The following is a 26,277-nucleotide window of genomic DNA, read 5'->3' on the forward strand; positions in this document are numbered from 1 at the left end:
GCTTTTCTTATGAGGGTATAAAGATTGTGTTACAGCGCTAACGCTGTGCTCCTGAGCCGTAAAGCAATCATCACATGCGTGCAAGCGCTGCTTTATTACTGTACTTTCATGGCTAATTGCGCACCGATGTAAACAGCTAATTAGAGCCGCAGTTCCACCTCTCCATGACTCACTCGTTAATCCAGTCATATTTTTTGATGCACTTAAGAGCCTCTATACCGTGCCGCAGTAATTAACAGGTTAGCGTGCGGTGTGTTAGCTGTGAACACATTGAGGTTCTGAGGGGTTTTCTATCTCACTGAAACGCCGTTCCTCTCCTCGCCGGCTCTTTTGTCCGGCACAAGCAAATGAAAATAGTTTGTCATGTCTAGCCGCAGGGAGAGAAAGCGGCTGATGGACCTGCTTTAGAAATAGCCTGCTTTCTTTTCTTTTTGGCTGCGTGCTTCCTGTCCTGAGGGGGCGTCTCATATAGGGCACTAGACATAGTGCACTAACAGAATGAGAGCTGCACCCTGTAGGAATGGATTTAATGTAGTGCATACACGCTTTATTTTTCTTTCTTTCTTCCTCAAATCCTCCATCTTTTCCTTTCCTCCATACTCTCATGCATTAATTTTAATCATTTCCTTTCTTTCTGCTTTACTGCCTTCCTTTAATGCCCTGCTTCCCTTCATCTCATCCTGTGCTTCCTTCCCTGATTTTCTCCTGCTTTCCTGCTTTCTTTCCTTCATTATTCTCTCCATTCCCTTATCCCCTGCTTTACTCCATTCCTTTATTCCATCCTTTTCTTTAATCCTTCATTTTTTGTTTCCTTTCTTATAACATTGTTGTCGTGCTTTTTTCGCTTCTTTCTTTCCTCCTTGACTAACATGCTGATTTCTTTCATTTCTTCATTCCTTCCTTCTGTCCTGGTTTCTTTATTCTTTCCTTTTCTTCCATCTTGCTTTCCAACCTTCTTGTCATCCACTTTTGACTCCATGCTGTTTGTTTTTTTTTATTATTATTATTATTTCTCCTTCTATTGCTCCCTTCTTCCTCCTGCTCTCATTTCCTTCATTTCTTTTTTTCAGACTTCCTGCTTTTCTGTAGTTTGTTTTCCTTCATTTGCTCCTTCCTTCATTCCTGCCTTTCTGAATTCCTGTGTTCTTTCACTCTTGCTTTTTTTTATTGTGTCCTGATTCCATTTAGTCCTTTCTGCTTTCCTTCTACCCATGCCTGCCCTTTTCTCATCCTTTACCTCTCTCATGCCATTTTTACTCTATCAATTTTATTCCATCATCTCTCTCTCTGTTGTGCTATCTCTCTTTCTGTATCCCTCCTTCTTGCTCTGTCTCTCTCCCCCCCCCCCCCCCCCTCTCTCTTTCTCTCTCTCTCTCTCTCTCTTTCCCTGCATGTGTATGTCTGTTGTTCTGTCTCTTTGTATTTTGCTGAGTAATAGCCAGGGGACATCCAGCATGTGGTGTGTGTGTGTGTGTGTCTGTGTGTGTGTGTGTGTGTGTGTGTGTCTGTATGTGTGTGTATGTGTATGTGTGTGTCTCTGGGCTGGTAAGAGGCTGTCAGTGGGAATGTGGCTGCTGCTGTTACATCAGTGTGACTGCTGAAGGATAAATAGAGCGTCTAAGCACACACACACCCACACCCACACACACACAAAATGTGTCTCTGTACGATGAAGGACCTTCTTACATCATTCACTTTATGGTCTGTGTGTCTGTGTGTGTGTGTGTGTGTGTGTGTGTGTTCACGTGTTTGTGCATGTGGTATAAACATATGCTGTTATGTGAATTCAGAAGTGGGATCTCACCTTCTTTACATTTGAGCAAAACATGATGACATCATGACCTGCTGTCTGTAATGGTGTCTGTGCTGTAGTGTATACACACACACACATAAACACACACACACACAAACACCCAGATCTTTCTTCATTCAGAGTTGTGATCTCACCTTTTACACACAGCCACAATCCATCACTCCCTAAACGACCATGCCCTGCGTGTATGAGATGTGTGCATATGAGGTTTGTGCGTTGTGCAGTGTGTGTGTGTGTGTGTGTGTGTGTGTGTGTGTGTGTGTGTGTGTGTGTGTGCGCGTCACTGTTTTCCTCACCCTGTGCTCTGCATTTTATCTTCCAGATCACGTGTCTGTGGGTGGCCTGGGTGATAGTTTCTACGAGTACCTGCTCAAAGCCTGGATCATGTCTGACAAGCAAGACGAAGAAGCCAAGAATCTCTATTACGACGCTCTGAAGGTGAAAACCGCCAACCTGTGTGTGTGAGCTGCCATGCAGCGTGCATATCTGTGTGTCTCTGCTCTCAAACACTGCACAGGAAACATTTAACAACCTCAGCTAGGTGTCTCAAATCACATGCTCGTGTACTGAAATGCAGGCAAGACTTCGCGATATGTTCGGCAGTGTGTTCATTGTCCTTATAAATACCCAGACAGGAAGTTGTGAGAATGGTTCAACACTCAGCTGGTGGTGAGAAGAATTTGTCCTCGCTGGTATGATTAGTGAAGTGGCAACATGCCAAACAAATTCCGTGGCGCTAGTCAAAAGTGGTAACATGAAGCGCCAGAGGGTGTTGAACGACTATTTATAGCTCTTAAAGCAAAAACAATAACAGGTTCTAACTTGTTTCACAGATGTTCCGTAACATTACATGTAACTGTAAATGTTGAATTTGTTTAATAAAAAAAAAAGTTAGCAGCTCCCGAGTGGCGTAACAGAAAAGCGTTTAGAGATCGTGATTTCGAATCACAACGATGCCATGGCCATCCGTTGCCAAGAGCCAAGAGAACAAAATTGGCCATGCTCTCTGAGTGGGAGGGGCATGCTCTGTTTCTCCCCTGTCAATCATAGCGACGCTAGCCAATTGTAGGCTTTTGTGAGCTGATGTATGCGGAAGAGGGCGGATAGCGCTTTCTGCCGAGTGTGTTACAGCATGAGCAGCAGTTCGAAAAGATGGTGTTCGGCTAGATTTACCTGTCTCGAAGGAAGCAGAGACACATCCTCTGTTTCCATCACACAGGATGTGGGTTTCGTTCTCCATATTACCGCCTCTTTTTGTACGTGTGCACTTGTGTGAGAGTGTGTGTGTGCAAGAACCAAAGAGTGAAACAACAGACTGCTGAGAGGAAATCAGGTCTGTTCTGATACACACCATGCGTTCAGTCCACACCTTTATTAGAAAAGAATAGAGAGCATCTTAAACTCTATCCTCTCTATCGCTCGCTCCACGTTCTTCTGGCCCATCTTCCCATTACCTGTCCTTCACCTGACCATTTCAGCTGTTATCAAATCGTCCTCATCCTCCAGTGAGACATTTTAGCTCTCCTCTTCACCACGTTTCATTCAGTCACCTAGAAATGAGTCCTTCACTCCTCTATTTATAGCAGCAGACTTATGAGCCCCAATAGGGGAAATCATCATACTGAATCGAGGGCATTTAGAGCTGACATATCTTAAAGGAATAGTCCAGCGTTTTCACATTTCACTGCACTTTCACTTATAGTGGATGTCTAAGGGCAGCTGTTGGGGTGTCAATCGTTTATTAAAAAAAATAAATAAATAAATTTTATGAATTCTTTCTGAAAAGGGTTTTTTTTGTAGATTAAACTCTATATCTGTATAAATCACTCTTTCACAGATGGAACTACTTTGGGTACTACTATTAGTAGTAGTTGTCTGGATTGGATTGTACAAAGAAACCAATAACAATCTCAAAAGCCTAAATAACCACATTTTTCAAAAATTGCTCCAGTGTTGGAAAAAAAGTTGGATAAAACTCCATACCGCTTTTGTAAGACTTTCTTACATATCTGCTTCATACCTTTATTATTAGTGTATAAAGGGTGTAGGATATATTCACGAATTTTGAATGTTTATTGATGGAAATTGAACAGCTGCCCCATTTGAGTGCACGTTTTTTTATTGATTGCACAATACAGGAAAACAACATGATTGAATTCTGGTCTTTGGTTATAAGGCATATGCTACACATGCAGTTAAACAGTTGAGTACTCCTTTAATATTAAATCTTAAATACTGACAATCCAATTTAGGAAAAAAAATAGCTATTAAGGTTTCTCTGTATTCTCAAGTTATAGAAATAATCAGTTTGACAGCAGATGCACGTAGGTGAGTGGATGAGGCGGGGGAGACGGCGAGTTGTTTATGCAGCGGGATTTGTTGCCCTTGCTACAGGAGGACATTTCAATCGAAGCGCTCCATGTAGGTGATTTAGGCAGAGTAGATTGAAATTTGTTGTCTTTCTGATGGAAAAACATGGCGCCGCCGCACAGCTGTGACCGTGAATTCTCCACCTCAGGCTCTGTGCTATTCCGAGCCTGGCTCTTTCCTCTGACATCAGACATCCTCGAGACTGCCTTTTGTGTTAAGAAAGCTAAAGAACACGCTGCCCACGCGATATGAGTGACTCCACAGACTCATCATCCCACACAAGGACAAAACAATCTCGTCTCGTACTGACTCGTTGGTTTTAATTCTGGTTTCATTTCTGTCCACTTTTTATGTCCCCAGGCCATTGAGACGGGTTTGATCCGGAAGTCGAGCGGCGGTCTCACCTACATCGCAGAATGGAAAGGGGGTCTCCTCGAGCATAAGATGGGTCACCTGACCTGCTTCGCTGGGGGGATGATCGCTCTCGGGGCTGACGGAGCTCCTCAGGACCAGACTGGTCACCAGATGGAGCTGGCAGCCGAGATCGCACGCACGTGCCACGAGTCGTACGCCAGAACCAGTGAGCGCAACATCTCTAAACCTCTCAACACCCTGATTATAATCACCTCTTAAACTCTCTGTCTATCTATCTGTCTTTCTCTCTGTCTGATCTGTCTGTCTGTCAGCCTGTGTGTTCCGTAGCCATCTGTCTCTCTGTCAGTTATCCACTCATCTGTCTGTGTGTCTGCCTACATATATATCTGTCTGTCTGTCCATCCATTCATCCATTCATTGTTTCACCTGTCTGTCTGTCTATCTGTTCATCCTTCTGTCCATCCATCCATCTATCCATTGTTTCTGTCTGTCTAACCATTCACTTGTCTGTCTGACTCTGTCTGTCTGTCTGTCCATTTGTCCGTCTGTCCATCCATCCATCCATCCATTCATTGTTGCTGTCTGTCTAACATTCATCTATCTGTCTGCCTTTCTGCCTCTATCTATCTATCTATCTATCTATCCATACATACATTATTGCTGTCTGTCTAACCATTTACCCATCTATCTGTCTCTATCTAGCTATCTGACTATCCATCCGTCCATTGTTGTCTGTTTAGCCATTCATCTCTGTCTCTATCTATCTGTCCATCCATCCATCTATCCGTCCATCCTAACATCAGTGCGTCTGTCTGCTTTAAGTAATCTCTGAAGCAGTAGAGACTAACAGGATGATGTTAAAGTATTCATGCTAACCCTGCGTTCATACCGCCAGCCATCTTGTGACACTCAAATTGCTCCATGTCCATGCGTCCATTGCTGTCTGTGTAAATATTCATCATTCATGTGTTGGTCACTAGTGGGCGTGCCTATCTTTTGACACTCATTACTGCGTAATGATATTATTATTATTATTATTATTATTATTATTATTATTAATAGTATTAGCAGTAATGTTGGTATTATTGGCGGTATTATGAATGTGTGCTGTGCAATGGAGTGAAACATTAACCGCTGCTCAGTGCAGTGTGACGGATGATAGGTGGCGAGTGTGTGTGAGATTTTGCTGCTGTGGTGTGTGTGTAGAGCTGCTGGGAGGAAACAGATCAATAGCTGGCTGTGTTTCAGCGCTGGGGGATAAGGAGTTTCCCGCAGAGCTTTCTGCCTCTCGGCTATGTTCTAATCCTAAAGGTCACTCCAAGTGCACACTGTGAGCAGAGTGTAGAGACGCGGCCGTCTACCCCATCTACAGAGCAGGGTCGCAGTAATGCCAGATTATCCCCAGATCCACTGCTGTTAACCCTCTTCACACACACACACACATACAGACACACACACACACACAATCTGATCACTCAAACGTGTCACGTGACATACAGTTTATCCTCTTTACTTCTCATTTTAGGCGAAGTGTCTTAATTTAAATGGAAGAAAAGAAAACTCAGAGTCAGAAATGCACTAAGGCTCCAAGGACGTTGTTGTGTCTGTCAGAAATACATCTCTTGCTGTTGATTTTAATGAGAACAATGAAGTGACGGGGTAACAAAGCGTGAAAATTGTTTCACAAGTTGACCAGGCAGTCAGGGATGCTCCGAGGCGAAGCATTTATGTTTAAAATAAGTTTCCTGCTCACGTAAGAGAAAACCAACATCCCTATCCGCAAGCGTCAGGACTCAGTGTATTTTCTCAGATACTAAATTTTAATCCTCTCATCATCTCTGGCATTTTTATCCCCTTTACAGACAAACATGCCTAAAGGTGAGAGTAATCTATTTTTCCCATCTGTCGGGATTTTCGGATTTTAACAAAGAACTGCAATTAGACTCACGTTCCATATTAATACTCGTAAACATTTTACTCACGTGTGTGTGATGTAGAAGGAGGATTGGCGGTGTGTGATAACCAATTAAACGGAGAGGAGGCGGGTTATGAAATGCTTCAAAAGTATCTATTTTATTTATTCATTTATTCTAAAAATAAATTATCGATAGATACAATTTTCCTCTCCAAAGAGTTCAACAATAAACAAGAAAATTTATTTAATATTTCTCATTACACCAGAGTTGTTGAATTCTCAATTCTGATTGGTCAGAAAGTGTTGATTTATTTCAATTAACTAGGCCTAATATAAAACACATTTTTAAGTGTTGTTATTTAACAAGGGAAAATATAGAGGAGTCTCTTTGTCAGCTCTTTGTAACAGTCAGAGGTAAAGCTGTTTCTTTGCTCTGTTCCTTTTTTGTATGAAAAAAAGTCAGGCTGGTGAGGGAACGACATTTTATAGCTGCTATAACGCAAGTGATAAATGGACATTAAACAACCTTAAACTTTACTGGATGTAGGACATGTCATTCTTTAATAAATAAAAGCTGTACACACTGGCAAATTGCTGTGGTGTAAGATGAATAAAACACTTCAGGATGTGTCATTATTGGAAAATAATCACTTTTGGGGTGCTACGATCATTCTCCATCCATTTCCCACTGTAGTACTAGTACATGCTCCGGGTGGCTAGTGGCCCGTGGCACTGCTCCTTTGCCCACAATGGTGAAATAAATACAGTAACGTTTATTCATTTAGCAGACGCTATTATCTATTAACATTTAAAACCAGCATTCTATAAGATTATTTTCCATCTTGTAGTCTGAGAATGAACGAGGATGAAATTATTGGTGTTTATTATTAGTGCGTCTTTCTACGTTCAGTAATGAGGATCAGTGTAAATTAGGAAAGTAATCCAGCACCATCCAATCAATGATGTTTGTGTACACAGCTGCATATGGCAGATTATATAAACAATTTGAAATTATGCACATTTAATTCGTATTCTTTCTTATAGAGAATGTTTGATTTAGTTTACCCCTACGTGTTAATTAATACATTAACTAAGAAACATGTACTTAAGGTGGTCATTATTCAGGCATGAAGTCATGATTAGTACATGCCTGAACTCATCATTAGTTCATAATTAAGTAAGTATTAATTCAGTTATTAGTGCATGATTATTCACTGTAAATTGTTGCCTTTATTTGTAAATAAACAACTTTGTAAAATAGCATGAAGAGTCCGTATTTACACTTTAAATTGTAGCTGTATTATCATTCACATCGTGTCCAGCTCAAGATGGCCGACCCTTTATGTTTCAGCTACACCATGTTTATGTGTATATCTGTGTCCTAAACCACATCAGTAATATTGCTGAACTATTACTTTAAGCTTTATGTGTTGGAAGATCCTGATTCTGTGTCCCGTCCTACACAAAAAATATTTTTCTTATCGTGTGCTTTTGTGTGTTTGTTTTCAGACCTTAAGCTGGGGCCCGAGGCGTTCAGGTTCGACGGCGGCGTGGAAGCCATCGCCACACGACAGAATGAGAAATACTTCATCCTGAGGCCAGAAGTCATAGAAACCTACATGTACATGTGGAGGTTCACTCACGACCCCAAATACAGGCAGTGGGGCTGGGAGGCTGTCAAGGTGAGACTGAAATCTGAAACACTCGGATCTGACTTTGAGACTGTGTGTATTCTGTGTGTATAGCTGCTCAGATCCAGTATGCTGAGAGTATATGAGTGTGTGTGTGTGTGTGTGTGTGTGTGTGTGTGTGTGTGTGTGCAGACAAACATTGTGCTGCAGGGGGAGTATGTTTTCCCCGTGTGAGTGTGTGCAGGCCTGGAGCTCAGAGCAGCTCTATGGGACGCAGATTGCCGAGTTCTCACATGCGTGTAATTGTGTAGTAACAACATGAGAATGGCTCACAGCTCTTCAGGCTACAGGCTCAGTGTATCTCTAGCGCTTTAACCTCTTCTCTCTTTTTCATCCATCTCTCCTTTCATCTCTTTGTCTTCATTTCTTCATCACAATGTACAGGCTCCATTAAAATTTCTGGAATTCCCGGAGTTCCTCCCCTCTACCCTGTCTGTCCTTTAATTTAGCTTTTCTCTCCTTTGTTTTACTCTATGCTGTTCTCTCCGTGTCTGTGTGGGTTTCCTCCTGGTTTCCTCCCACCTCCCGAATATATGCCAGTAGGTTGATTGGCTTCGCTAAATTGCCCCATACCGCAAAAAAGGGATCTTACCTAGGAAAATTCTTAAATATAGGCAAATTCAGCTAATTTCTACTGATTTAAATGAATTTACTATAAGATTAGATTGAAATTGTCTTGTTCGATTGGCAGATCTTTTTGTTTATTCTAAGCGTTTATTTCTAGAAAGAAGCAAAATTGTCTGCCAACAGTATAAGACTATTTTAAGCTAGAAATATGTCTAGAAATAGTCTTCATGGTCTTAGATTTGTTATATAATAATCTCATAATGAGAAATATTAGGTAAATTTATTCAAGATATCGTTACTAGACAAGATTTTTAATTTTTTTTGCCTGTGTGTGTGTGCGTGTGTGTGCGCATGGAGCTTTGGGATGGACTGGCATCCAATCCAGTGTGTATTCCCACCTCCTACCCACTGTTCTCAGAACAGGCTTCAGGTTCCACCTCCACCCTGACAAGGATAAAGAGCTCAGTGAAGAATGATGAATGAATTTACCTCGTCACTCTCTGCCTCCTTCTCTCTCATCTCAAAAAAAGAGAAGAGGTTTCCAGGCCAATATTGAGCAGTCTAGTGTTTACAAAATGCTAAATCTGGTAAAGTGCTATAATGTACAATAAGCCAGTGTAGAGCTGAAATCTGTAAAGTACAAGCAGCTTGGAATCGAAGACAGTCATGCTAGGTCATGGAGCTGTGACAAGCTCAAGCGACAGGTTTCCTAGACTCGAGCACAGCGTCTGGACACTTTGGCGTGTTTGTTTTCCGCTCAGATGTGGCTCACAGAGCTCTGGCATCAGTCGTCTTGAGCAGAGAGCTGATAGACTCGAGGAGTGAAGCACATTGCTGCGTATTTGTGCTTGCTCTGCATGATTCTTGAAGCATGAAGCCAGCGGCCTTTAAAAGCACTGAGATTGACATGTTAACCTAGGTCATGTTTACTTTAAACACATTTTATACAACACATGTAACTATAAATGGATAAAAAGTTTCAAGTGCAAAACAATCTTTTTTTTTTTTTGTTTTGTTTTTTTTATAAATGTAGTCATTGCCAAATTGCTGTGGCATAAGAGGAATAAAACACTTCCTGTTATTGTAATAATAATCAACTTCTGGGTGGTAACAGTAACTCCAGTTCAGGCTGCATCACACCACTCCGTCGTTGATTATTTTCCTATAACCGCACAAACCTGAGTGTTTTATTCCTTACTTATTATTAATGTTGTTATTGTTGTTTATTAACTTAAAGAGTCTGCAAAAAATTATTCGTAAGTGGAATATTACTGATTGTTGTCCAATTAACTGTGTGTGCGTGTGTGTGTGTGTGCGTGTGTGTGTTCAGGCTCTGGAGCAGCACTGTAGGGTTGAGGGAGGTTACAGTGGATTGAGGGATGTCTACAGCAACACTCCTAACCACGATGACGTCCAGCAGAGCTTCTACCTGGCTGAGACGCTAAAGTAAGTGGTTTATACACACACACACACACACACACACACAGAATCAGAGGGGTCAGTGTGGTGCATTTGTTTCTTCATAATCTGTTTGTCTTGTTAAACTGTGTGAAATCCAGACGTCCAAGTTCTCATCTCGCCTTTACACACACACACACACACACACATACACACACACACATACACACACACAACAAGCTAGAACTGTAGTACTTGTTGCTTTTTCCTGAGAAAAAAACCTCCTCGTTTCTGTCCAGATTCATTTCTCCATTCTGTTCTGGTTTCTGCTTCACGCTGGCGTATTTCTGTCTGCGTCATTTGTTTCACATCATTCTGTTCACACTTAGTCCACTTTTTGTCAAGCGTAGCCTTTTCCACACTCAAACTGAGGAGCATTATCAGCTTATCTTTACCAGTAATGTAAGCTTTCAGCTCTCTCAGCTTTCAGACTGGATTTTAGCAGAATGAGCACACACACACACACACACACTCAGCTAAAGCAGGAGATAAAATTCACTCAGCGGAAAAGCCAGTTCACATGGGAGAAGGACACGGGACAGGAAAAACACATTCGCTTCTGCTAGCGGTTACTTTTGCTGTGCGTCATCATTATCTGGATAAACTTTAACCTGTGAGTTCATGATCCTCTGGCTTGTGAGCCAATAAAAGCAATACTTTGCTCAGTAAAAAAAAATGGAGGAGCTGCTTATTTCTCACTGTTGTGTTCCACACATCTGGGGGAAAAAAGCCTTTTTTGGTATGCATTAGGGAGTTTGTGTTTTCTCTCTGCCTGCTGGATTTTTTTTTCTGTTAACAGTGTTGGCACCTCTGAAATCCCATTATACAGATGTGATATGAGTGTGTGTGTCTGTGTATGTAAGTGTGTGTGTGTGTGCCTGTATTTGTGTGTTGACATGCCTGTTTTTGTGTGTTTGTGTATGTTTGTGTGTCTGTATGTTTGTGTGTTTGACTATGTGCGTTACTATGTGTGAATTTGTGTGTGCGTGACTGGGTGTCTGTGTGTCTTTATGCGTGTGTGTCTGTGTTTGTGTGTATTGTAGTGTGTGAAATGTGGCACACTTTTGACCACGTGTGGACGAGGGTTTTTTTATTCTGTTTGTTAGCTTTTTTGTTTGTGGATTTGGCTTTAATTACCTACAGTAATAATTATGTCAGTGGAATATCCTCATGAGGATAGCATGTGTGTGTGTGTGTGGGTGTGTAAGCATGACAATGCATATGTGTATGGGGATGTACTTGAATGTGTGACACTGCTTGATTACATTCTCTCCCTCTCCTACTCAAGTGTGAGGGGAGACATTTGAGTGTGTGTGTGTGTGTGTGTGTGTGTGTGTTAATAATATAGAGCCAGTGTGAGCAGTGTTAGCTGAGCAACAGCATTCAGCTCCTCTCACACTTAGTGTTAATATTCAGCTCTGCAGTGTTTCTCTGTCTGGGAGTCACACAACTCTTTCACTTATCCTCTGGCTCGCACTCAGATGCTTAAAACACAACGCTCTGACCGAAAGCTCACAATCTTGTAGAGGAGAACTACAGTTCCAGATGTTACTTGCAGAGGTGACACACACCACTGTGCTGCTCCAGACCCGTTCTTAACATCATCATCTTCACTGGTGCAGCTTCTAATTCGTGGAATTTTTAACATGTTAAAGAAACATCACCATATCAATAATTACACACCTTTTAGAAAATTACTCACCACCTTCTGACCAATCAGAATCGAGAATTCAACAATGCTATGGTGTAATGCAGCTGGAAGAGATGAACAAGATGCAGCTGTTGGATTGAATGTTTGAAGGCTTATATATATACATATAAGCTCCGCCTTCGAATATATATATGTGTGTGTGTATAAACCCCCGCCTTCAAACATTCAATCCATAAATACATATATATATATATATATATATATATATATATATATATATATATATATATATATATATATATATATATATATAGGTATTGGCAAATGCTGATAGAAAAAATTCTAAAAGCATCGTAAAGCCATTTGCTTAAATGGATACTGGCTCATTGGCCACCTCGCTCCAACACACACACAGGAGAAGCACAGCATGACTGAAAATGTCCGTTTCAACACACAGCAGTGGTTGATCCAGCTCTGTGTAGAGAGGTAGTGTGTGTCGGTATCCCGCTGTTGGATGTTGAGCTCCGTGAGACGCTCAGGTTAAAACACACACACACACACAGATGGTGAGAGCTGACAGATGCAGCAGGAGAGCCAGGTGAAGCTTTGACACAGACGCAGACAGAGCGAGGGAGAGTGATCAAGAAAGACGGATACAGAGTTGCACATGCAAGGTCAGCGCAGCATCAGAGACGACTGCCAGCAGCAGCAGCAGCTCCAGCTTCTCCGTTTATAGGCTGTAAATATCATCGAGTGTCACTTGGCTCTCTGAACACAGCCCCTGCACTCTTCTGCTATTGATGTGCGAGCAGCGCTCGTGAAACTTTACACCATCACTCTCCAGGCGGCTGTAAACATGTCGCGCTCTTCTCAGCCAAGGGAAACATAAATACTGTTTTTTTTATTCAGTCCACTGGTGTGAGGTGCCGCCTCGGTTGAGTCGTTTCCGTACTGTTTATAAGGCACGAGAACAAAAGCAAATCACCCAGTGAACTCGACGCCTGAGTCAACACATCGAAGAGCTAGTGACAAGCAGCACCGAGGACCACGTACAGTCAAACACACCACAAAATAGCACAGCTCACAACCGACACCTCCTGATAGGTCACTCAGAGTAAGATGCATAAGTACACTTGAAGCATTAAAATGGCGGATGGTTTAAAAAAGGTACAGTGCATTCTGAAAGTATTCAGACTCCTCCTTTTTTTCACATGACAAAGCAAAAACCAGATTTGTGATAACTTTGCAAATTTGTTTAAAAGAAAAAACTGAAATATCAAGTATTCAGACCCTTTGCTATGACACTTGAAATTTAGCTCAAAGCTAGGGGTTTGAATACTTTCTGAATTCTGTGCGTTAATCGTAACATTGTATACATGTACATAAAAGAGCAGAACAGAGAAAATTGTTTCAGCTTCAGTCTGATAACCGCATCAGCGTTAAAGGAACCAGAAGACTCAAGGTGCGTTCACACTAGCACATGACAAAGCGTCAGGCGTCCATTCATTTTCACAGAGCCGCGATTTCATCAACAACGGCAAGCAAAACAGCAACAAGTGACGTGCGAGTTGAGACTTTCTCAGTGTTATGCAAATTAGGTACGATGCGGTAAAGCGCAAATCCAAACGATTGGCTCAAATGTTTCCTCGGACCAATCGTATGGCGCGTGTCATACAACATTTTTCATTCCCCTTCTCGCAAATTTAGTTCCTACCCACAATTAGTTCCTATGTACTGCTTAACTCGGGAAAAAACTGAATAAAACTCAACTGTGTTTTCATTTTGTCCTGTCCTATTTGACCTCTCATTAAATGTATATAGAGACAACATCCCAGAATGCACTGCAGCTACTGTATGTGTACTGTATGACGCAAACTCACGGTTTGGCTGCTTAGCGTTTGCCGCGATGGTCTTGATGATGGTATTAACATGAAAGTTACAGCTTTGGAAGCTGATCTGAGGAAGTGAGAGAGCTGGACAGTGTAAAGGAATAAAGTGCCGCTGCATCGATCTCTTTAGGTAGACTTGAAGCAAGGGCTAAAACCCGTCAAACAGCATTGTGGGTAATGCTTAATTGGGTGTATTTTTCCTTTAAGCACTGACTCATCTCTGTGTGCGTGTGTGTGTGTGTGTGCGTGTGTTTTAGGTATCTGTACCTGCTGTTCTCTGATGATGACCACCTGCCGTTTGAGCACTGGGTCTTCAACACCGAGGCTCACCCGCTGCCCATCATAAAGCGAGAGAGAGAGAGCTTAGACAGGAACGACCAGCTGTAGCAGCGCTCACGTTTCCCCACAAAGCCCTGCAGGGACGTCTCCAGCTGTGAGCAGTGCTCGGACCTCTAGCCCCAATCTCCAGCAAAGCGGGCAATGCAGTTGACCTTTGAACCCGCTGAGCCCCCCCCTCCACCCATACATGTCCTGCAGGTCTCCCCGGGGCTGAGCATCTTCCCCACCATCTTTTAGAAGCAGTGTGCATGCTGCCCTTCTCCTGAACCCCGCCCCCCTCCTTTCTCACCCCGATCCTTGATTCGGTCCTCTTTCTGAGCCTCGCAGGTCCGAACGAGCTTCTCTCCTCCGTGAGGAGACCGGAACATCTCCACTTGATTGTTTATCACATATTTCTCATCCTCACACACATCACGCAAAAACAAAGCCATATTTCAGCCCACAGCTGTCATGCTGCGTGAGTTTGTTAAACATTTGTTTGATTCTGATAATTCATAGTGTTTGATTTCTATAAAGTGTGTGGGTTTTTTTCTGTCAATCACAACTGCAAGGTAGTGATATGGAGTTAACTAGTGCCTTTTTAGCTTAATGACCAACTGTTCTGCTATTGTAAGTGATTTCATGACAGAACTGATGAAGTTCAGGAAGAGTACGGGGTTTTTGTTGTTTTTGTTTCTTTCTTTTTTTTTGTCCTCTCTCAGTTGTCTGTCCTCAGAATTCCAGGAAAACATATGAGGACCAGAAGACATTCACAGCCTGAAAGAGAACTTGGATGACTTGACGTAATTGGTATGTTAGGTACAAATCTCACAACAACATCCTGTTTGATTCTAGTACCGCATACGTCAGTGCTTCCTTTCTCCCTCTAGTCACATTCTGTTTCAATAACAAAGCTCGGACGTTTACTGTTCACTCAATCAAGCGTGGCTGAGATATCGGACATGTAAAAATAGGATAGTTTGTGTTAATTTATAACTTGTGACATAAGAAGTGTTTCAGCCTCATATGTGCACGGATGAAGGAACTATCCTCGCTGATGACGGCGATGATGACCAGAGAAATCATCATGACAAATCATCAATCCACTAGACTGAACTATTATGTCTGAATGTACCACCAAATGTGAAGTGAAGATTATTTCTGCCTATCTTGTGTTATTGTTTCTGCTTTCTTTTATCATGAAAGCACAAAATTTGTGGAATGATGTTTTTTTCTGTTTTGTTTTGATTGGAGAAAGTGAGTGAAACCTATTGGTGTGGAACGCAGAAAGCACACATAAGGAATTAGCAAATAGATTCAAAGAAAGCAGACATACACATACACATAATGATAGTGGTAGATTACACTGGATAAAACACACACATTCCCCCACACACACGCGCGCGCGCACACACACACACACACACACACACACACACACACACACACACAGTGATTTTAATACTGGGAACTGCCACAGCTGGCAAAAGTCATAGCAAGCAGTTTGTGTGTTTGTGCTTTTCAACATCAGGTCTTGTTGGAAACTGTGCTGTACTGCAATTTACACAACCTCTCTGCATCTGGGTGAGAGCTGACCGTACGTAGTAGTCCACCTCACCTATGATTTGTTTGCTTCTTTAGTTTTGCCCTGGAGCTACAATGTAGCTAATGTAGCTAAATCATTTGCATAAATACATACCCAGAATGTTTTTATATACTTTCTTCATTATTAAAGTAAGGAATTAAACACTTTGGGGTGGTGTAATGCGGCCCAAAGTAAAGCAGGGTTACCCTTACCACCCAAAGTTGATTAGTTTACAGTAACAGCACATCCATAAGCGTTTTTTTTTTTTTTTTATCTCTTATAGGACAGCAATTTGCCAACGCTTATATTTTTTTGTTTATTAAAGAACGTCATGCTTTTCTGTTTATAGCTACCTTTAATAATGTTGAATGTTATAGCAGCTCTAAACAGTCGTTCCCTCACCATCATCTCTTAAAGTTAATAAGACAAAGTTAAGGCGTTCTCTCTGAAAACTTACAAAGCACTAACACTGGAGACTCCTTCCAAAAATATTACATGAACATCTCACAGAGAAGTTCCTCAGAATATCAAAAATTTATGCACGTTTTTAATCCGTTTATGTAAAGCGTCCATCATACAAGTCACTGTGCAAGTTGGTCCTATTGAAACTATAACATTTTAGAACAAGTGTATTAATATAAACCTGGCAGTCAGAATTACACCCAGAGCTTCTGTTATAGAAAATTAATCAACACCTTCTGACCAATCAGAATTGAGAAATCAACAGCACTGTGGTATTTTTAATAAGCAAGTTCTTTGTAAATAAGTTCAACATAGAACTATATTATCATTCGTATCACTTCCAGCTTTCTGGCTTTATATTTTGGGAGGCGGAGCCAAGGAAGGGTTTAGTATGGAATTTAAAGGCGCTCCTGAAAAAATTGCAAATTAAAAAAAAAAAACTTAAATGTGAATATGGTATTGTCAGAGTAATATAAGCACAAGAATCTAAGCTATGAAATCCATTTTTTTTTCGCACTAACACATCCATGCTAAGGCACGCCAAATTCCATGTTTTCCATGCCCTGCAAAAATATCAAATAATCAGGAAACAGTCTAGCTTAGAGTTTTTCCACACCCTGCTAGAGGGTGGAACGATACCAAAGTGCATTAAGGGAGGAAAAAAAAGTGCTTCTGGTTTTCCAAGATGGCCGCCTCAATTACAATACAGTGCTTAGCTTCTTTGTGAAGTTTTCTTCATGTCTGTAAAAGTCACACTGTGCACTAAACCACATCAGTAAGAACTGGGCGAAGTCTGAATCTGAATATTTTAACACAAAAGATATTTAGGTGAGTCTGACTTTCATTACTTGCTAGCTACATTAGCATCATAGCTCCAGCACAAAACTATAAGAAGCTAACTTTGGACAGGTTTGGACTGGTTAATTGTGTAGAAAATTGTGTATGTTTGTATTTTCTTTAAAAAAAAAAAAAAAGGATATTGTGTGTGTGCACGCCCTTCCTACCATTAGCTTCACATCATGATTGAGGTGTAAAGCAGTAGTACTGAGATCTCATATAAACACTTCCCCTTGTTTTAATCAGCACTTCAGTATCGAGTTTAACCTTGGTCATTTTTGTTCATCTTGGAAAAGAGGAGGTTAATGGTGTACGAATGATAAACTGCATGTCATATCACGTCATGTAAGAGATCCAAAGAGTGACAGACGCGGGTCTGTAACACTAAGACCAAAGGGAAACGCGAGCACCTGCACCTCTAAATGGCTTGCTTATAAGTTTGCTAACATCAGCGCTAACAAGCAGCAACAAAACACCTCCATCTTTTCCATCGGAATCAAAGGCAAGCCCTTCGTTCAATACTGTAACATTTTATTGTATTGTATTCTCTCTTTTTTTGAACATTTGAGGCCATTATAGCTGATACTTTTTGAACACCATTCACAGAAAGGTAGAAATTTCCTTTCAGCAACAGTCTTACATTTCAGTGTTGACTGAAATATTTCACATTACTTGTTAATATCCTGTATTTACATGTAAATAATAAATGTAAAGTATGAAATATAAATGTTAAACATATATGTAAGATTTTTTATATATATATATATATATATATATATATATATATATATATATATATATATAAACCAATTTAAGACAAATTATATATATATATATATATATATATATATATATATATATATATATATATATATATATATATATATAAGGTTTGATGAATTTTTATCACTGTAGAGCAAAACTTGAACTGCACTGAAACTTGACACTGTTATTTGACGTGAATCGCTATCTAAATATATCAGAATGGCCTCAGATTTTCAAAATAGAGTATAAAAATTTTTTTAATTATCAGCCCGTATTCTCATACTGAATTATTAGCCATTGTGAAATACAGCTTGCTAGCATAACCTGACTTGCTAGCTTGTGAAAAAATTGCAAATGCAGGCCACGATTGGACGTTTCCTTGCATCTGCTTTCCTATAAAGATGGAATTGTGATTACGATGTTGTGTTGACTATTTTGCATTGCCTTTTATTGTTTGTGAATTTAATTTTATGTGACAACTTCAGAATTGTAAATGTACAATATTTCTGATAATCATTCCATTGCACATAGGTGTTTTCTTCTTCTCTGTTCTTTTCTTTTTTAAATCATATGCAGATTAATTTTTTTTTTTTTGTGGTGGGGGGAGGGGGGGGGTTTGAGTCTGTTTTTCGTGTATCATTTCCATTTTTCATTCTTATAATGTACATATTCCATTCTGGCAAACTGCCACTAAACGTTTCTATATGAAAAAAAAAAGAAATTATGATCTTATGGAATAAATTATATTAATGAGCAGCAGAAATCTTTTTGATAAACTATATTTGTTACAATTCTATTGTGAATAAAATAATCTTTTAATATAAAATTGTAGTGTAGTTTGACTTGGAGAGTTCTTGGATTATGTGCAAAAGTATGTACACCCTTACGACAAAATGAAGCCGATGAAATTTAAGTTATATCAACAAGACGCTGTGTTTTCTTCTTCACAGGGGTTCATTAGTATAAAGTTTAAAAAAAAAAAAAAAAAAAGGTTTAGTAGTGTATGTTAATATATTAACATTGGGAGGAAAAAATCAGAAATTTTTCTTTCCCTTTTCGCCCAATGGGCTTCAAGGCAAAATATCAATTTAAAATATTTTTTAATGTTGATTTGGCTTTGTTTTTGGATTGTTAGTTTTGCAAGGTACGTCCACGTTTAATTTTTACCATTTTGTGGGAGTGCTTTTACAGGAAAATAATCAACAACAGGATAGTGTGATGAAGCGGAGTTACAGTCACCAACTCAGAGTTGATTATTTTCCTATAACAGCATGTCCCAAAGTGTTTTATTCCTCTTGTACTACAGAAATTTTCCAACACTAACAATATTTTAGTAATTCAAGAATGAAAAATCATTGGTCCAGTAGTGTATGGTAGGATATTAATAGTTTTTCCAGTTTTTAATGTTGATTTTGCCTTATGTTTTGGATAGATGCATTTGCAAGATACACCACATTTCATTTTTAACAGCTTAGATCTTTTTTTCTTGTAAACAAAAACAACAGTAACAATTGAAATCCTATGAGGAATGCGAACTTACTTTCTTTCATCAGATTAGACAGTTAAACTTTATGACTTTTTTCCATACGCTGCAGTTTTGTTATGTATAGCATACGGGATGCACAGATGTTGAATATCTCTTATTAAACACAGACGACTTGCTTACATTGACATTATGACAGTCTGATGTTTCTGAACAAAGAGGCACGGAAACACACCTCGTCACGTCCCTGTGCTTGTTTGGTTATTGTCTGCTTCCTAAATCAGAGAGCTGCTAAAAGCTGCACTGCAGTTTATCACCTGCAGATCTTTATGCACACATTATGGCATATATTCATACTTGTTAAATACGTCACGAGTCATGTTTTTCAACAAACCACTGCGTTAGTGCATGTGTAAAGTTAAGACTGAAAAATTATTAAAAAGGTAGTATTAGGCGTTGATTATGTGTATTGTCCACTAAATAGTCCCTGTGAATGAGCTGTTACTATAGAAACGGTCGTTTTGGTATTAGAACCAGCGCATTACTCCTGGAACTATGGTCAGAGCTGCTGGTATGGAAATTGAATCAACACCTTCAGTGCTGTGGTGTAACAACCTTTAACAGGGTAAAGCACAAACCCAACATTTTGTCTTGTTTAATCAAATCCACTTGTTTTGTAGATTTCCTTTTGTGCACATTGTTCTGTGTGAAATTTTGCCTTGCAAAATTTGTTTCCAGTCACGTATAATGGCAGCCAAGGGAACTGAATGTCCTAAAAGGAAGGCAGAGCCATGCATAAATCTGCCCTTGCCGAAATATAAAGCTATCAGTATGCTAATCTCCTCCTCTAGCAGCCAGATCGCTGCCTGTCTGATGTAATTCTCATTAATTCTATCACCTTACCTACAGCTACAGATGAATTTCTCTGACACAGCGAACGGTGTATGATACGTCACTCACCCATAGAGCAAGGTAACAAAATACAAGGTTCCACTGAATACTGCGAATCATTTCACATATGAAGGGCCAGTGGCTTAGAATTTGTCTTTTGAAATTCAAGCGTACACTGGTCATTAGATTTTACTAGAAAATGGCTGCAAATGGATTACTTCAGGCTCAGTCTGTTAATGAGTGTGGTCCAAAAAAAACGAATGTATGCACAGTAAAATGAATGTCTTTAGTACTGGAGGTTCAGAAAGGACCAAATAAATGATCGTCATTGGTTGTGATTGATAGTGATCCTGTGCACAGGATGTTTGGAGATTTATGCAAAAGCTGTGGAAATATTCTAACATTATACAAATACAAATTCTTGGGAACTGAATGAAAAGTGAAAAAAAGTTAAAGTGTCATTGGTGATATTTTTTTTAAAGAAAGTTAAAGGCCTTGGGGTCAGAACTGGCATTTTAAATATGTTTCATTAAGCATTCATGGAGAGTATAATTTCTTTCTCTTGCATTAAAAAAAAAAAAAAAAACTTTGTCGCAGATATATGAACCGTGTCTAGCACTTAGTACATACTTGCTCTAAAAATATGTACATCACATCACAGTTATGTTCCTCAACATTTTTTAAAAACAAAGTCTACTTTTGTACCCGTATTGAGTTGTCTTATAAGGGAAAAAAAAAAAATTCATATCAACAATTATACAGGTTTCTTTGTTAAATAACAAGACCTTTTTGTAATCTGTTTAATATTGGTCCTAGATTATGTGGAGCATCCGTTATACAAGGACTGCTGAATTGATTGGTCAGTAATGAAAGGCATTTAATTAGCATTTCTGGAAGGAGTCTCCAGTGTCAGTGCTTTGGGAGAGTCAGGAGAGCGGTTTTGCGCTTTCTCTATAAATATGACTTGCGTGTTTTCGTCTTATTAGAGAAAGAGCGGCTAGTGTGGGAACGACTCTTTATATCTGCTATAATTTAATTGACAACAGGAACTAACCTGATTCCACTCCCTCACATGTCCTCATTCTTTGTTTTAAAATCTTTTCTTAGTGATATTTACAAGTAATAAAAGCGAGTAACTTTCCTTCAGGACTACTCACTGTCACTGCTTTTGTCTGCTTCCTTGATAGAAAGTATAGAATTTTGTAAATGCATAAAAGTTTAGTTTGTGCAAGGTGCCATGACCAAAGATGACTTCTTTCTGTAAGAAATAATATGCAGCGGCATCTTCTAGTAACTTTATAAGCGTGCTTTAGCTCCTTTCCCTTTGTTCCCTTTGTTGAATATACTGTATGTGGTGTGAAGGTTCTGCTGTTCACAGAAGTCACCAAAATCCAACGCCAATATTGTCCAATAACGTCAATCGACATGGTGCTAAAGTCCAACTACTGAGTGCCAGTGTTAAGTATGTTCCGTGGTATGGTTTTAAAAGAAACTATTTCATAATGTGTAGTTAACACAGTGATCTATTTAAGCTAATGGCATTTATCACCAGTTGAGAGAGCAGGTTCGCTCAACTCACTATCAGTGTGTAATGTCTGACTGCTCGCAACCAATCACTGATCACCATCATTCCTCATGACTAATCACTGATCACCAGTGTTCCTAATGACTAATCACTCACTGATCACCATTGTTTCCCAACAACCAATCACTGATCACCATAATTCCTCATGACTGATCACCATAGAGAATGAATAGGAAACAGTTTAGGGAGTTTTAGCTGAGGAGCCCAGACTAGACCCGAACAGAAACCATCGTGTTCCGCCGCCCTCCTCGTTAGTATAGTGGACAGTATCTCCGCCTGTCACGCGGAAGACCGGGGTTCGATTCCCCGACGGGGAGAAACTCTCACTTTTCTTTCCCCTAAAAACAAACACACACTGTATATAAGTTAATCCAGCGTATCAAGAAAGTAATTACAGACTTCCACTTCTAGTTTCCCTCTTATTTTAGCTGTGACAGAAGAGGGGAGGAGCTTAGTTCTCATGGTTTCTGTAGTGTAGTGGTTATCACGTTCGCCTCACACGCGAAAGGTCCTCGGTTCGAAACCGGGCAGAAACATGGCTGTAATTTTGGTCACTTCTGTGAACCAAGAACCAGCAGAAACTTCACACTACATACAGTATATTCAACAAAGGGAACAAAGGGAAAGGAGCTAAAGCAGGCTTATAAAGTCACTAGAAGATGCCATTGCATATTATTTATTCATTGGCATATCAAATTACAAATTAGGATACATGAAGATTGAAGATTTTCGCTTAAGTATATGAATACAATAAAATAGAATAGAATAGAAATTTTTAGCAAAATAGAAAATAATAGACTATAATTTATTTCTTACATTGTGCATTTCTTACAGAAAGAAGTCTTTGGTCATGGCACCTTGATCAAACTAAACTTTTATGCTATAATTTGACTGACAACAGGAACTAACCTGATTCCACTCCCTTGCACGTCCTCATTCTTTGTTTTAAACTCTCTTCTGATTAGTCATTAGGAACACTGGTGATCAGTGATTAGTCATGAGGAATGATGGTGATCAGTGATTGGTTGTCAGACATTACACCCTGATAGTGAGTTGAGCGAACCTGCTCTCTCAACTCATATAACAGCAGCTGGAGAGCTCGAGTTCAAGACAGCCACTAAAGTCTGCTTAAAAAGTCGCTAGATTTGTTGTTTTGATTAATGTCAAGTTTTTTTGTGTTTGAACTTAGATATGGTGATAAATGCCATTAGCTTAAATAGTTAACTACACATTATGAAATAGTTTCTTTTAAAACAGTCCACTATACTAACTGTACACTATACAGAATAGTTTCTGTTCTCCCTCTACACTCAATCTCTTGGTGCGGTCATATCCTCACATGGGTTTTCATACCACTGCTATGCAGATGACATTCAACTCATCCTCTTCTTCCCTCCCTCAGACACTCATGTTTCTTGCAATCTCCCTAGACAATTCTCTGATCTCGCCTTCGGTTACTGCACGCAACCTTGGGGTAACCATGGACAATCAACTGTCCAATCTGAGCGCCATTCGACCTCTGCAACTGATCCAGAATGCAGCTGCACGATTGGTTTTCAACCTTCCTAAATTTTCCCACACCACCCCATTGCTGCGCTCTCTCCACTGGCTTCCTGTAGCTGATTTAATCAGATTTATCAGATTTAAAACACTGATGCTTGCCTGCAAAGCCAAAAACGGACCAGCACCCACTTATCTCAAAGCACTTATCACACCTCGCATGGCACCACGCTCCCTCCAATCCTCTAGCACTGCTCGACTGATCCCACCATCTCTCAGGGTACAAGGAAGGCATGCATCGAGACTCTTCTCTGTTCTGGCACCAAGGTGGTAGAATGAACTTGCCCTAGATGTCCGAACAGCTGAGTCACTGGCAGTCTTCAAACGACGTCTAAAGACTTACCTCTTCATAATGTACTTAAGTTAGCACTTTCACAAAAACAAACCAAAAAATAAATAAATAAATAACCTCCCCAACAGAGGTTTGGACTGATGGTATACCTAGTTTGTGACCTAGTGAGCCAATATCAGAATGTATTTTTGATAGACTTCAAAGCACTATTGTAAGTCGCTCTGGATAAGGGCGTCTGCCAAATGCCATAAATGTAAATGTAAAACCATGTGATGGAACATACCTAACACTGGCACTCAGTAGTTGGACTTTAGCACCATGTCGATTGATGTTACTGGACAATATTGGTGTTGGATGGCTGACGCAGCTGTCAAGAAAGTAATTATAGATCTTATTTTAGCTGTGACAGAAGTGAGGAGGAGCTTAGTTATTGTGGTTTCTGTAGTGTAGTGATTATCACATTTGCCTCACGTGCGAAAGGTCCCCAGTTCGAAACCGGGCAGTAACATGGCTGTAAATTTGGTCACTTCTGTAAACCAAGAACCAGCAGAAACTTCATACTACATACAGTATATTCAACAAAGGGAACAAAGGGTAAGGAGCTAAAGCACACCTATAAAGTTACTAGAAGATGCCATTGCATATTATTTCTTACAGGAAGAGGTCATCTTTGGTCATGGCACCTTGCACAAACTAAACTTTTATGCATTTACAAAATTCTATACTTTCTACCAAGGAAGCAGACAAAAGCAGCGACAGTGAGTAGTCCTGAAGGAAACAGTTACTCGCTTTTATTACTTGTAAATATCATTTTTGTAATTTGTAATTTGATACGCCAATTTATAAATAATATACAATAATGACATCTTCTAGTGACTTTACAAGAGTGCTTTAGCTCCTTTCCCTTTGTTCCCTTTGTTGAATATACTGTATGTGGTGTGAAGTTTCTGCTGTTCAAAGAAGTGACCAAAACTATCCTTATGTTTCTGCCCAATTTCAAACCGGGGACCTTTCGCGCGTGAGGCGAATGTGATAATCACTACACTACAGAAACCATGATAGCAACACTTCCCCCCACTTCTGTCAGAGATAAAGTAAATAAAGTTAGATAATCCTTCTAATCTATAATTATATTAAAATATATAATTGTTTTTAGGACTTAGCACTTGTACTTTACATAAAACTTAACATTTCTGGTTAGTGTGTCATGTGGATCCACAAAACCGGACACTTGCTCTGTGCTTATCCCAGTTTAGCTGGATACTTCTCCTATCACCAGTTTAGAGACCTGAGTTAAGGTCTGCAATCAGAGCTGAATCAAAAAATGCTGGAAGGTAAACATCTGGTTCTGTATAATTCCTCCAATGGCAAATATCCTAAAATGGCTAAAATGGCAATTAATTTAGGAAAATTCTATTGTCCTTTTCTGTAACATCTGGATATCAGATGAGACTTAAGTTTTATAAATCTGGCTCCACAAAACAATTTCAAAAAGCTTTGTTCACAGAGAGTACATCATGAAATAGTTTCTTTTAAAATCATATCACTAAACTCAGTAGTTGGACCTTAGCACCATGTCGACTGATATTACATTTTGCTAAATCATCTATGTCAATGGTGGACAGCTGGCCTCCTTACCTACTGCTCTGTACTCTGTATTATAATGCAAAAAATCTGAAAGACAAAAACAGACACACTATACACAAGTCAGGACACAACACAGGTAGCTATCTAACCCGATGGCATTCATCACCATTGATAAATGCTGATCACCATTGTTCCCAATGACCAATCACTGATCCCCATTGTTCTCAACAACCGATCACTGATTACCACTGTTTGTCCCTCGCTTGCCCATCCTCGTTCTCTGTTTTAAACTCTCTTCTTGGTGATATTTACAAGTAAAAAATAAAAGCGAGTAACTGTTTCCTTCAGGACTACCGACTGTCACTGCTTTTGTCTGTTTCCTTGATAGAAAGTATAGAATTTTGTAAATGCATAAAAGTTTAGTTTGTGTAAGGTGCCATGACCAAAGATGACTTCTTTCTGTAAGAAATACATTATTTAAGAAATAAATTATAATCTATCATTTTCTAATTTGATATGCCAATGAATAAATAATATGCAATGGCATCTTCTAGTGACTTTATAAGCCTGCTTTAGCTCCTTTCCCTTTGTTCTCTTTGTTGAATATACTGTATGTAGTGTGAAGTTTCTGCTGGTTCTTGGTTCACAGAAGTGACCAAAATTACAGCCATGTTTCTGCCCGGTTTCGAACCGGGGACCTTTCGCGTGTGAGGCGAACGTGATAACCACTACACTACAGAAACCATGAGAGCTAAGCTCCTCCCCTCTTCTGTCACAGCTAAAATAAGAGGGAAACTAGAAGTGGAAGTCTGTAATTACTTTCTTGATACGCTGGATTAACTTATATACAGTGTGTGTTTGTTTTTAGGGGAAAGAAAAGTGAGAGTTTCTCCCCGTCGGGGAATCGAACCCCGGTCTTCCGCGTGACAGGCGGAGATACTGTCCACTATACTAACGAGGAGGGCGGCGGAACACGGTGGTTTCTGTTCGGGTCTAGTCTGGGCTCCTCAGCTAAAACTCCCTACTCAGCTTTCCTATTCATTCTCTATGGTTCATTCTCACTATCAGTGTGTAATATCTGACTGCTCACAGCCAATCACTGATCACTATCATTCCTCATGACTAATCACTGATCACCAGTGTTCCTAATGACTAATCACTGATCACTATCATTCCTCATGAC

General features: G+C 39.9%; 1 protein-coding gene and 4 non-coding genes across 5 annotated transcripts in view; 3 read left to right on the top strand and 2 right to left on the bottom strand.

Annotated features, from left to right (window-relative positions):
- Positions 1-17,737, top strand: part of man1a1 (mannosidase, alpha, class 1A, member 1) — a 110,341-nt gene extending 92,604 nt beyond the window's left edge. The window contains exons 8-12 of the mRNA XM_026922803.3: positions 2,136-2,251; positions 4,544-4,763; positions 7,983-8,155; positions 10,062-10,177; positions 13,987-17,737. Coding sequence (XP_026778604.1) covers positions 2,136-2,251; positions 4,544-4,763; positions 7,983-8,155; positions 10,062-10,177; positions 13,987-14,116 — 755 coding nt within the window. The 3' untranslated portion in view covers positions 14,117-17,737. The remainder of the gene's footprint in view (positions 1-2,135; positions 2,252-4,543; positions 4,764-7,982; positions 8,156-10,061; positions 10,178-13,986) is intronic.
- A 4,163-nt stretch (positions 17,738-21,900) lies between these two features.
- Positions 21,901-21,972, top strand: trnad-guc (transfer RNA aspartic acid (anticodon GUC)). The gene has a single exon. It is a non-coding gene; the product is annotated as a tRNA-Asp (tRNA).
- A 146-nt stretch (positions 21,973-22,118) lies between these two features.
- Positions 22,119-22,191, top strand: trnav-cac (transfer RNA valine (anticodon CAC)). The gene has a single exon. It is a non-coding gene; the product is annotated as a tRNA-Val (tRNA).
- A 3,573-nt stretch (positions 22,192-25,764) lies between these two features.
- Positions 25,765-25,837, bottom strand: trnav-cac (transfer RNA valine (anticodon CAC)). The gene has a single exon. It is a non-coding gene; the product is annotated as a tRNA-Val (tRNA).
- A 146-nt stretch (positions 25,838-25,983) lies between these two features.
- trnad-guc (transfer RNA aspartic acid (anticodon GUC)) lies at positions 25,984-26,055 on the bottom strand. The gene has a single exon. It is a non-coding gene; the product is annotated as a tRNA-Asp (tRNA).
- Positions 26,056-26,277: the final 222 nt, after the last annotated feature.

The sequence above is a fragment of the Pangasianodon hypophthalmus genome, chromosome 19 (assembly GCF_027358585.1).
Source record: "Pangasianodon hypophthalmus isolate fPanHyp1 chromosome 19, fPanHyp1.pri, whole genome shotgun sequence".
In the NCBI taxonomy this organism is placed as follows: domain Eukaryota; kingdom Metazoa; phylum Chordata; class Actinopteri; order Siluriformes; family Pangasiidae; genus Pangasianodon; species Pangasianodon hypophthalmus.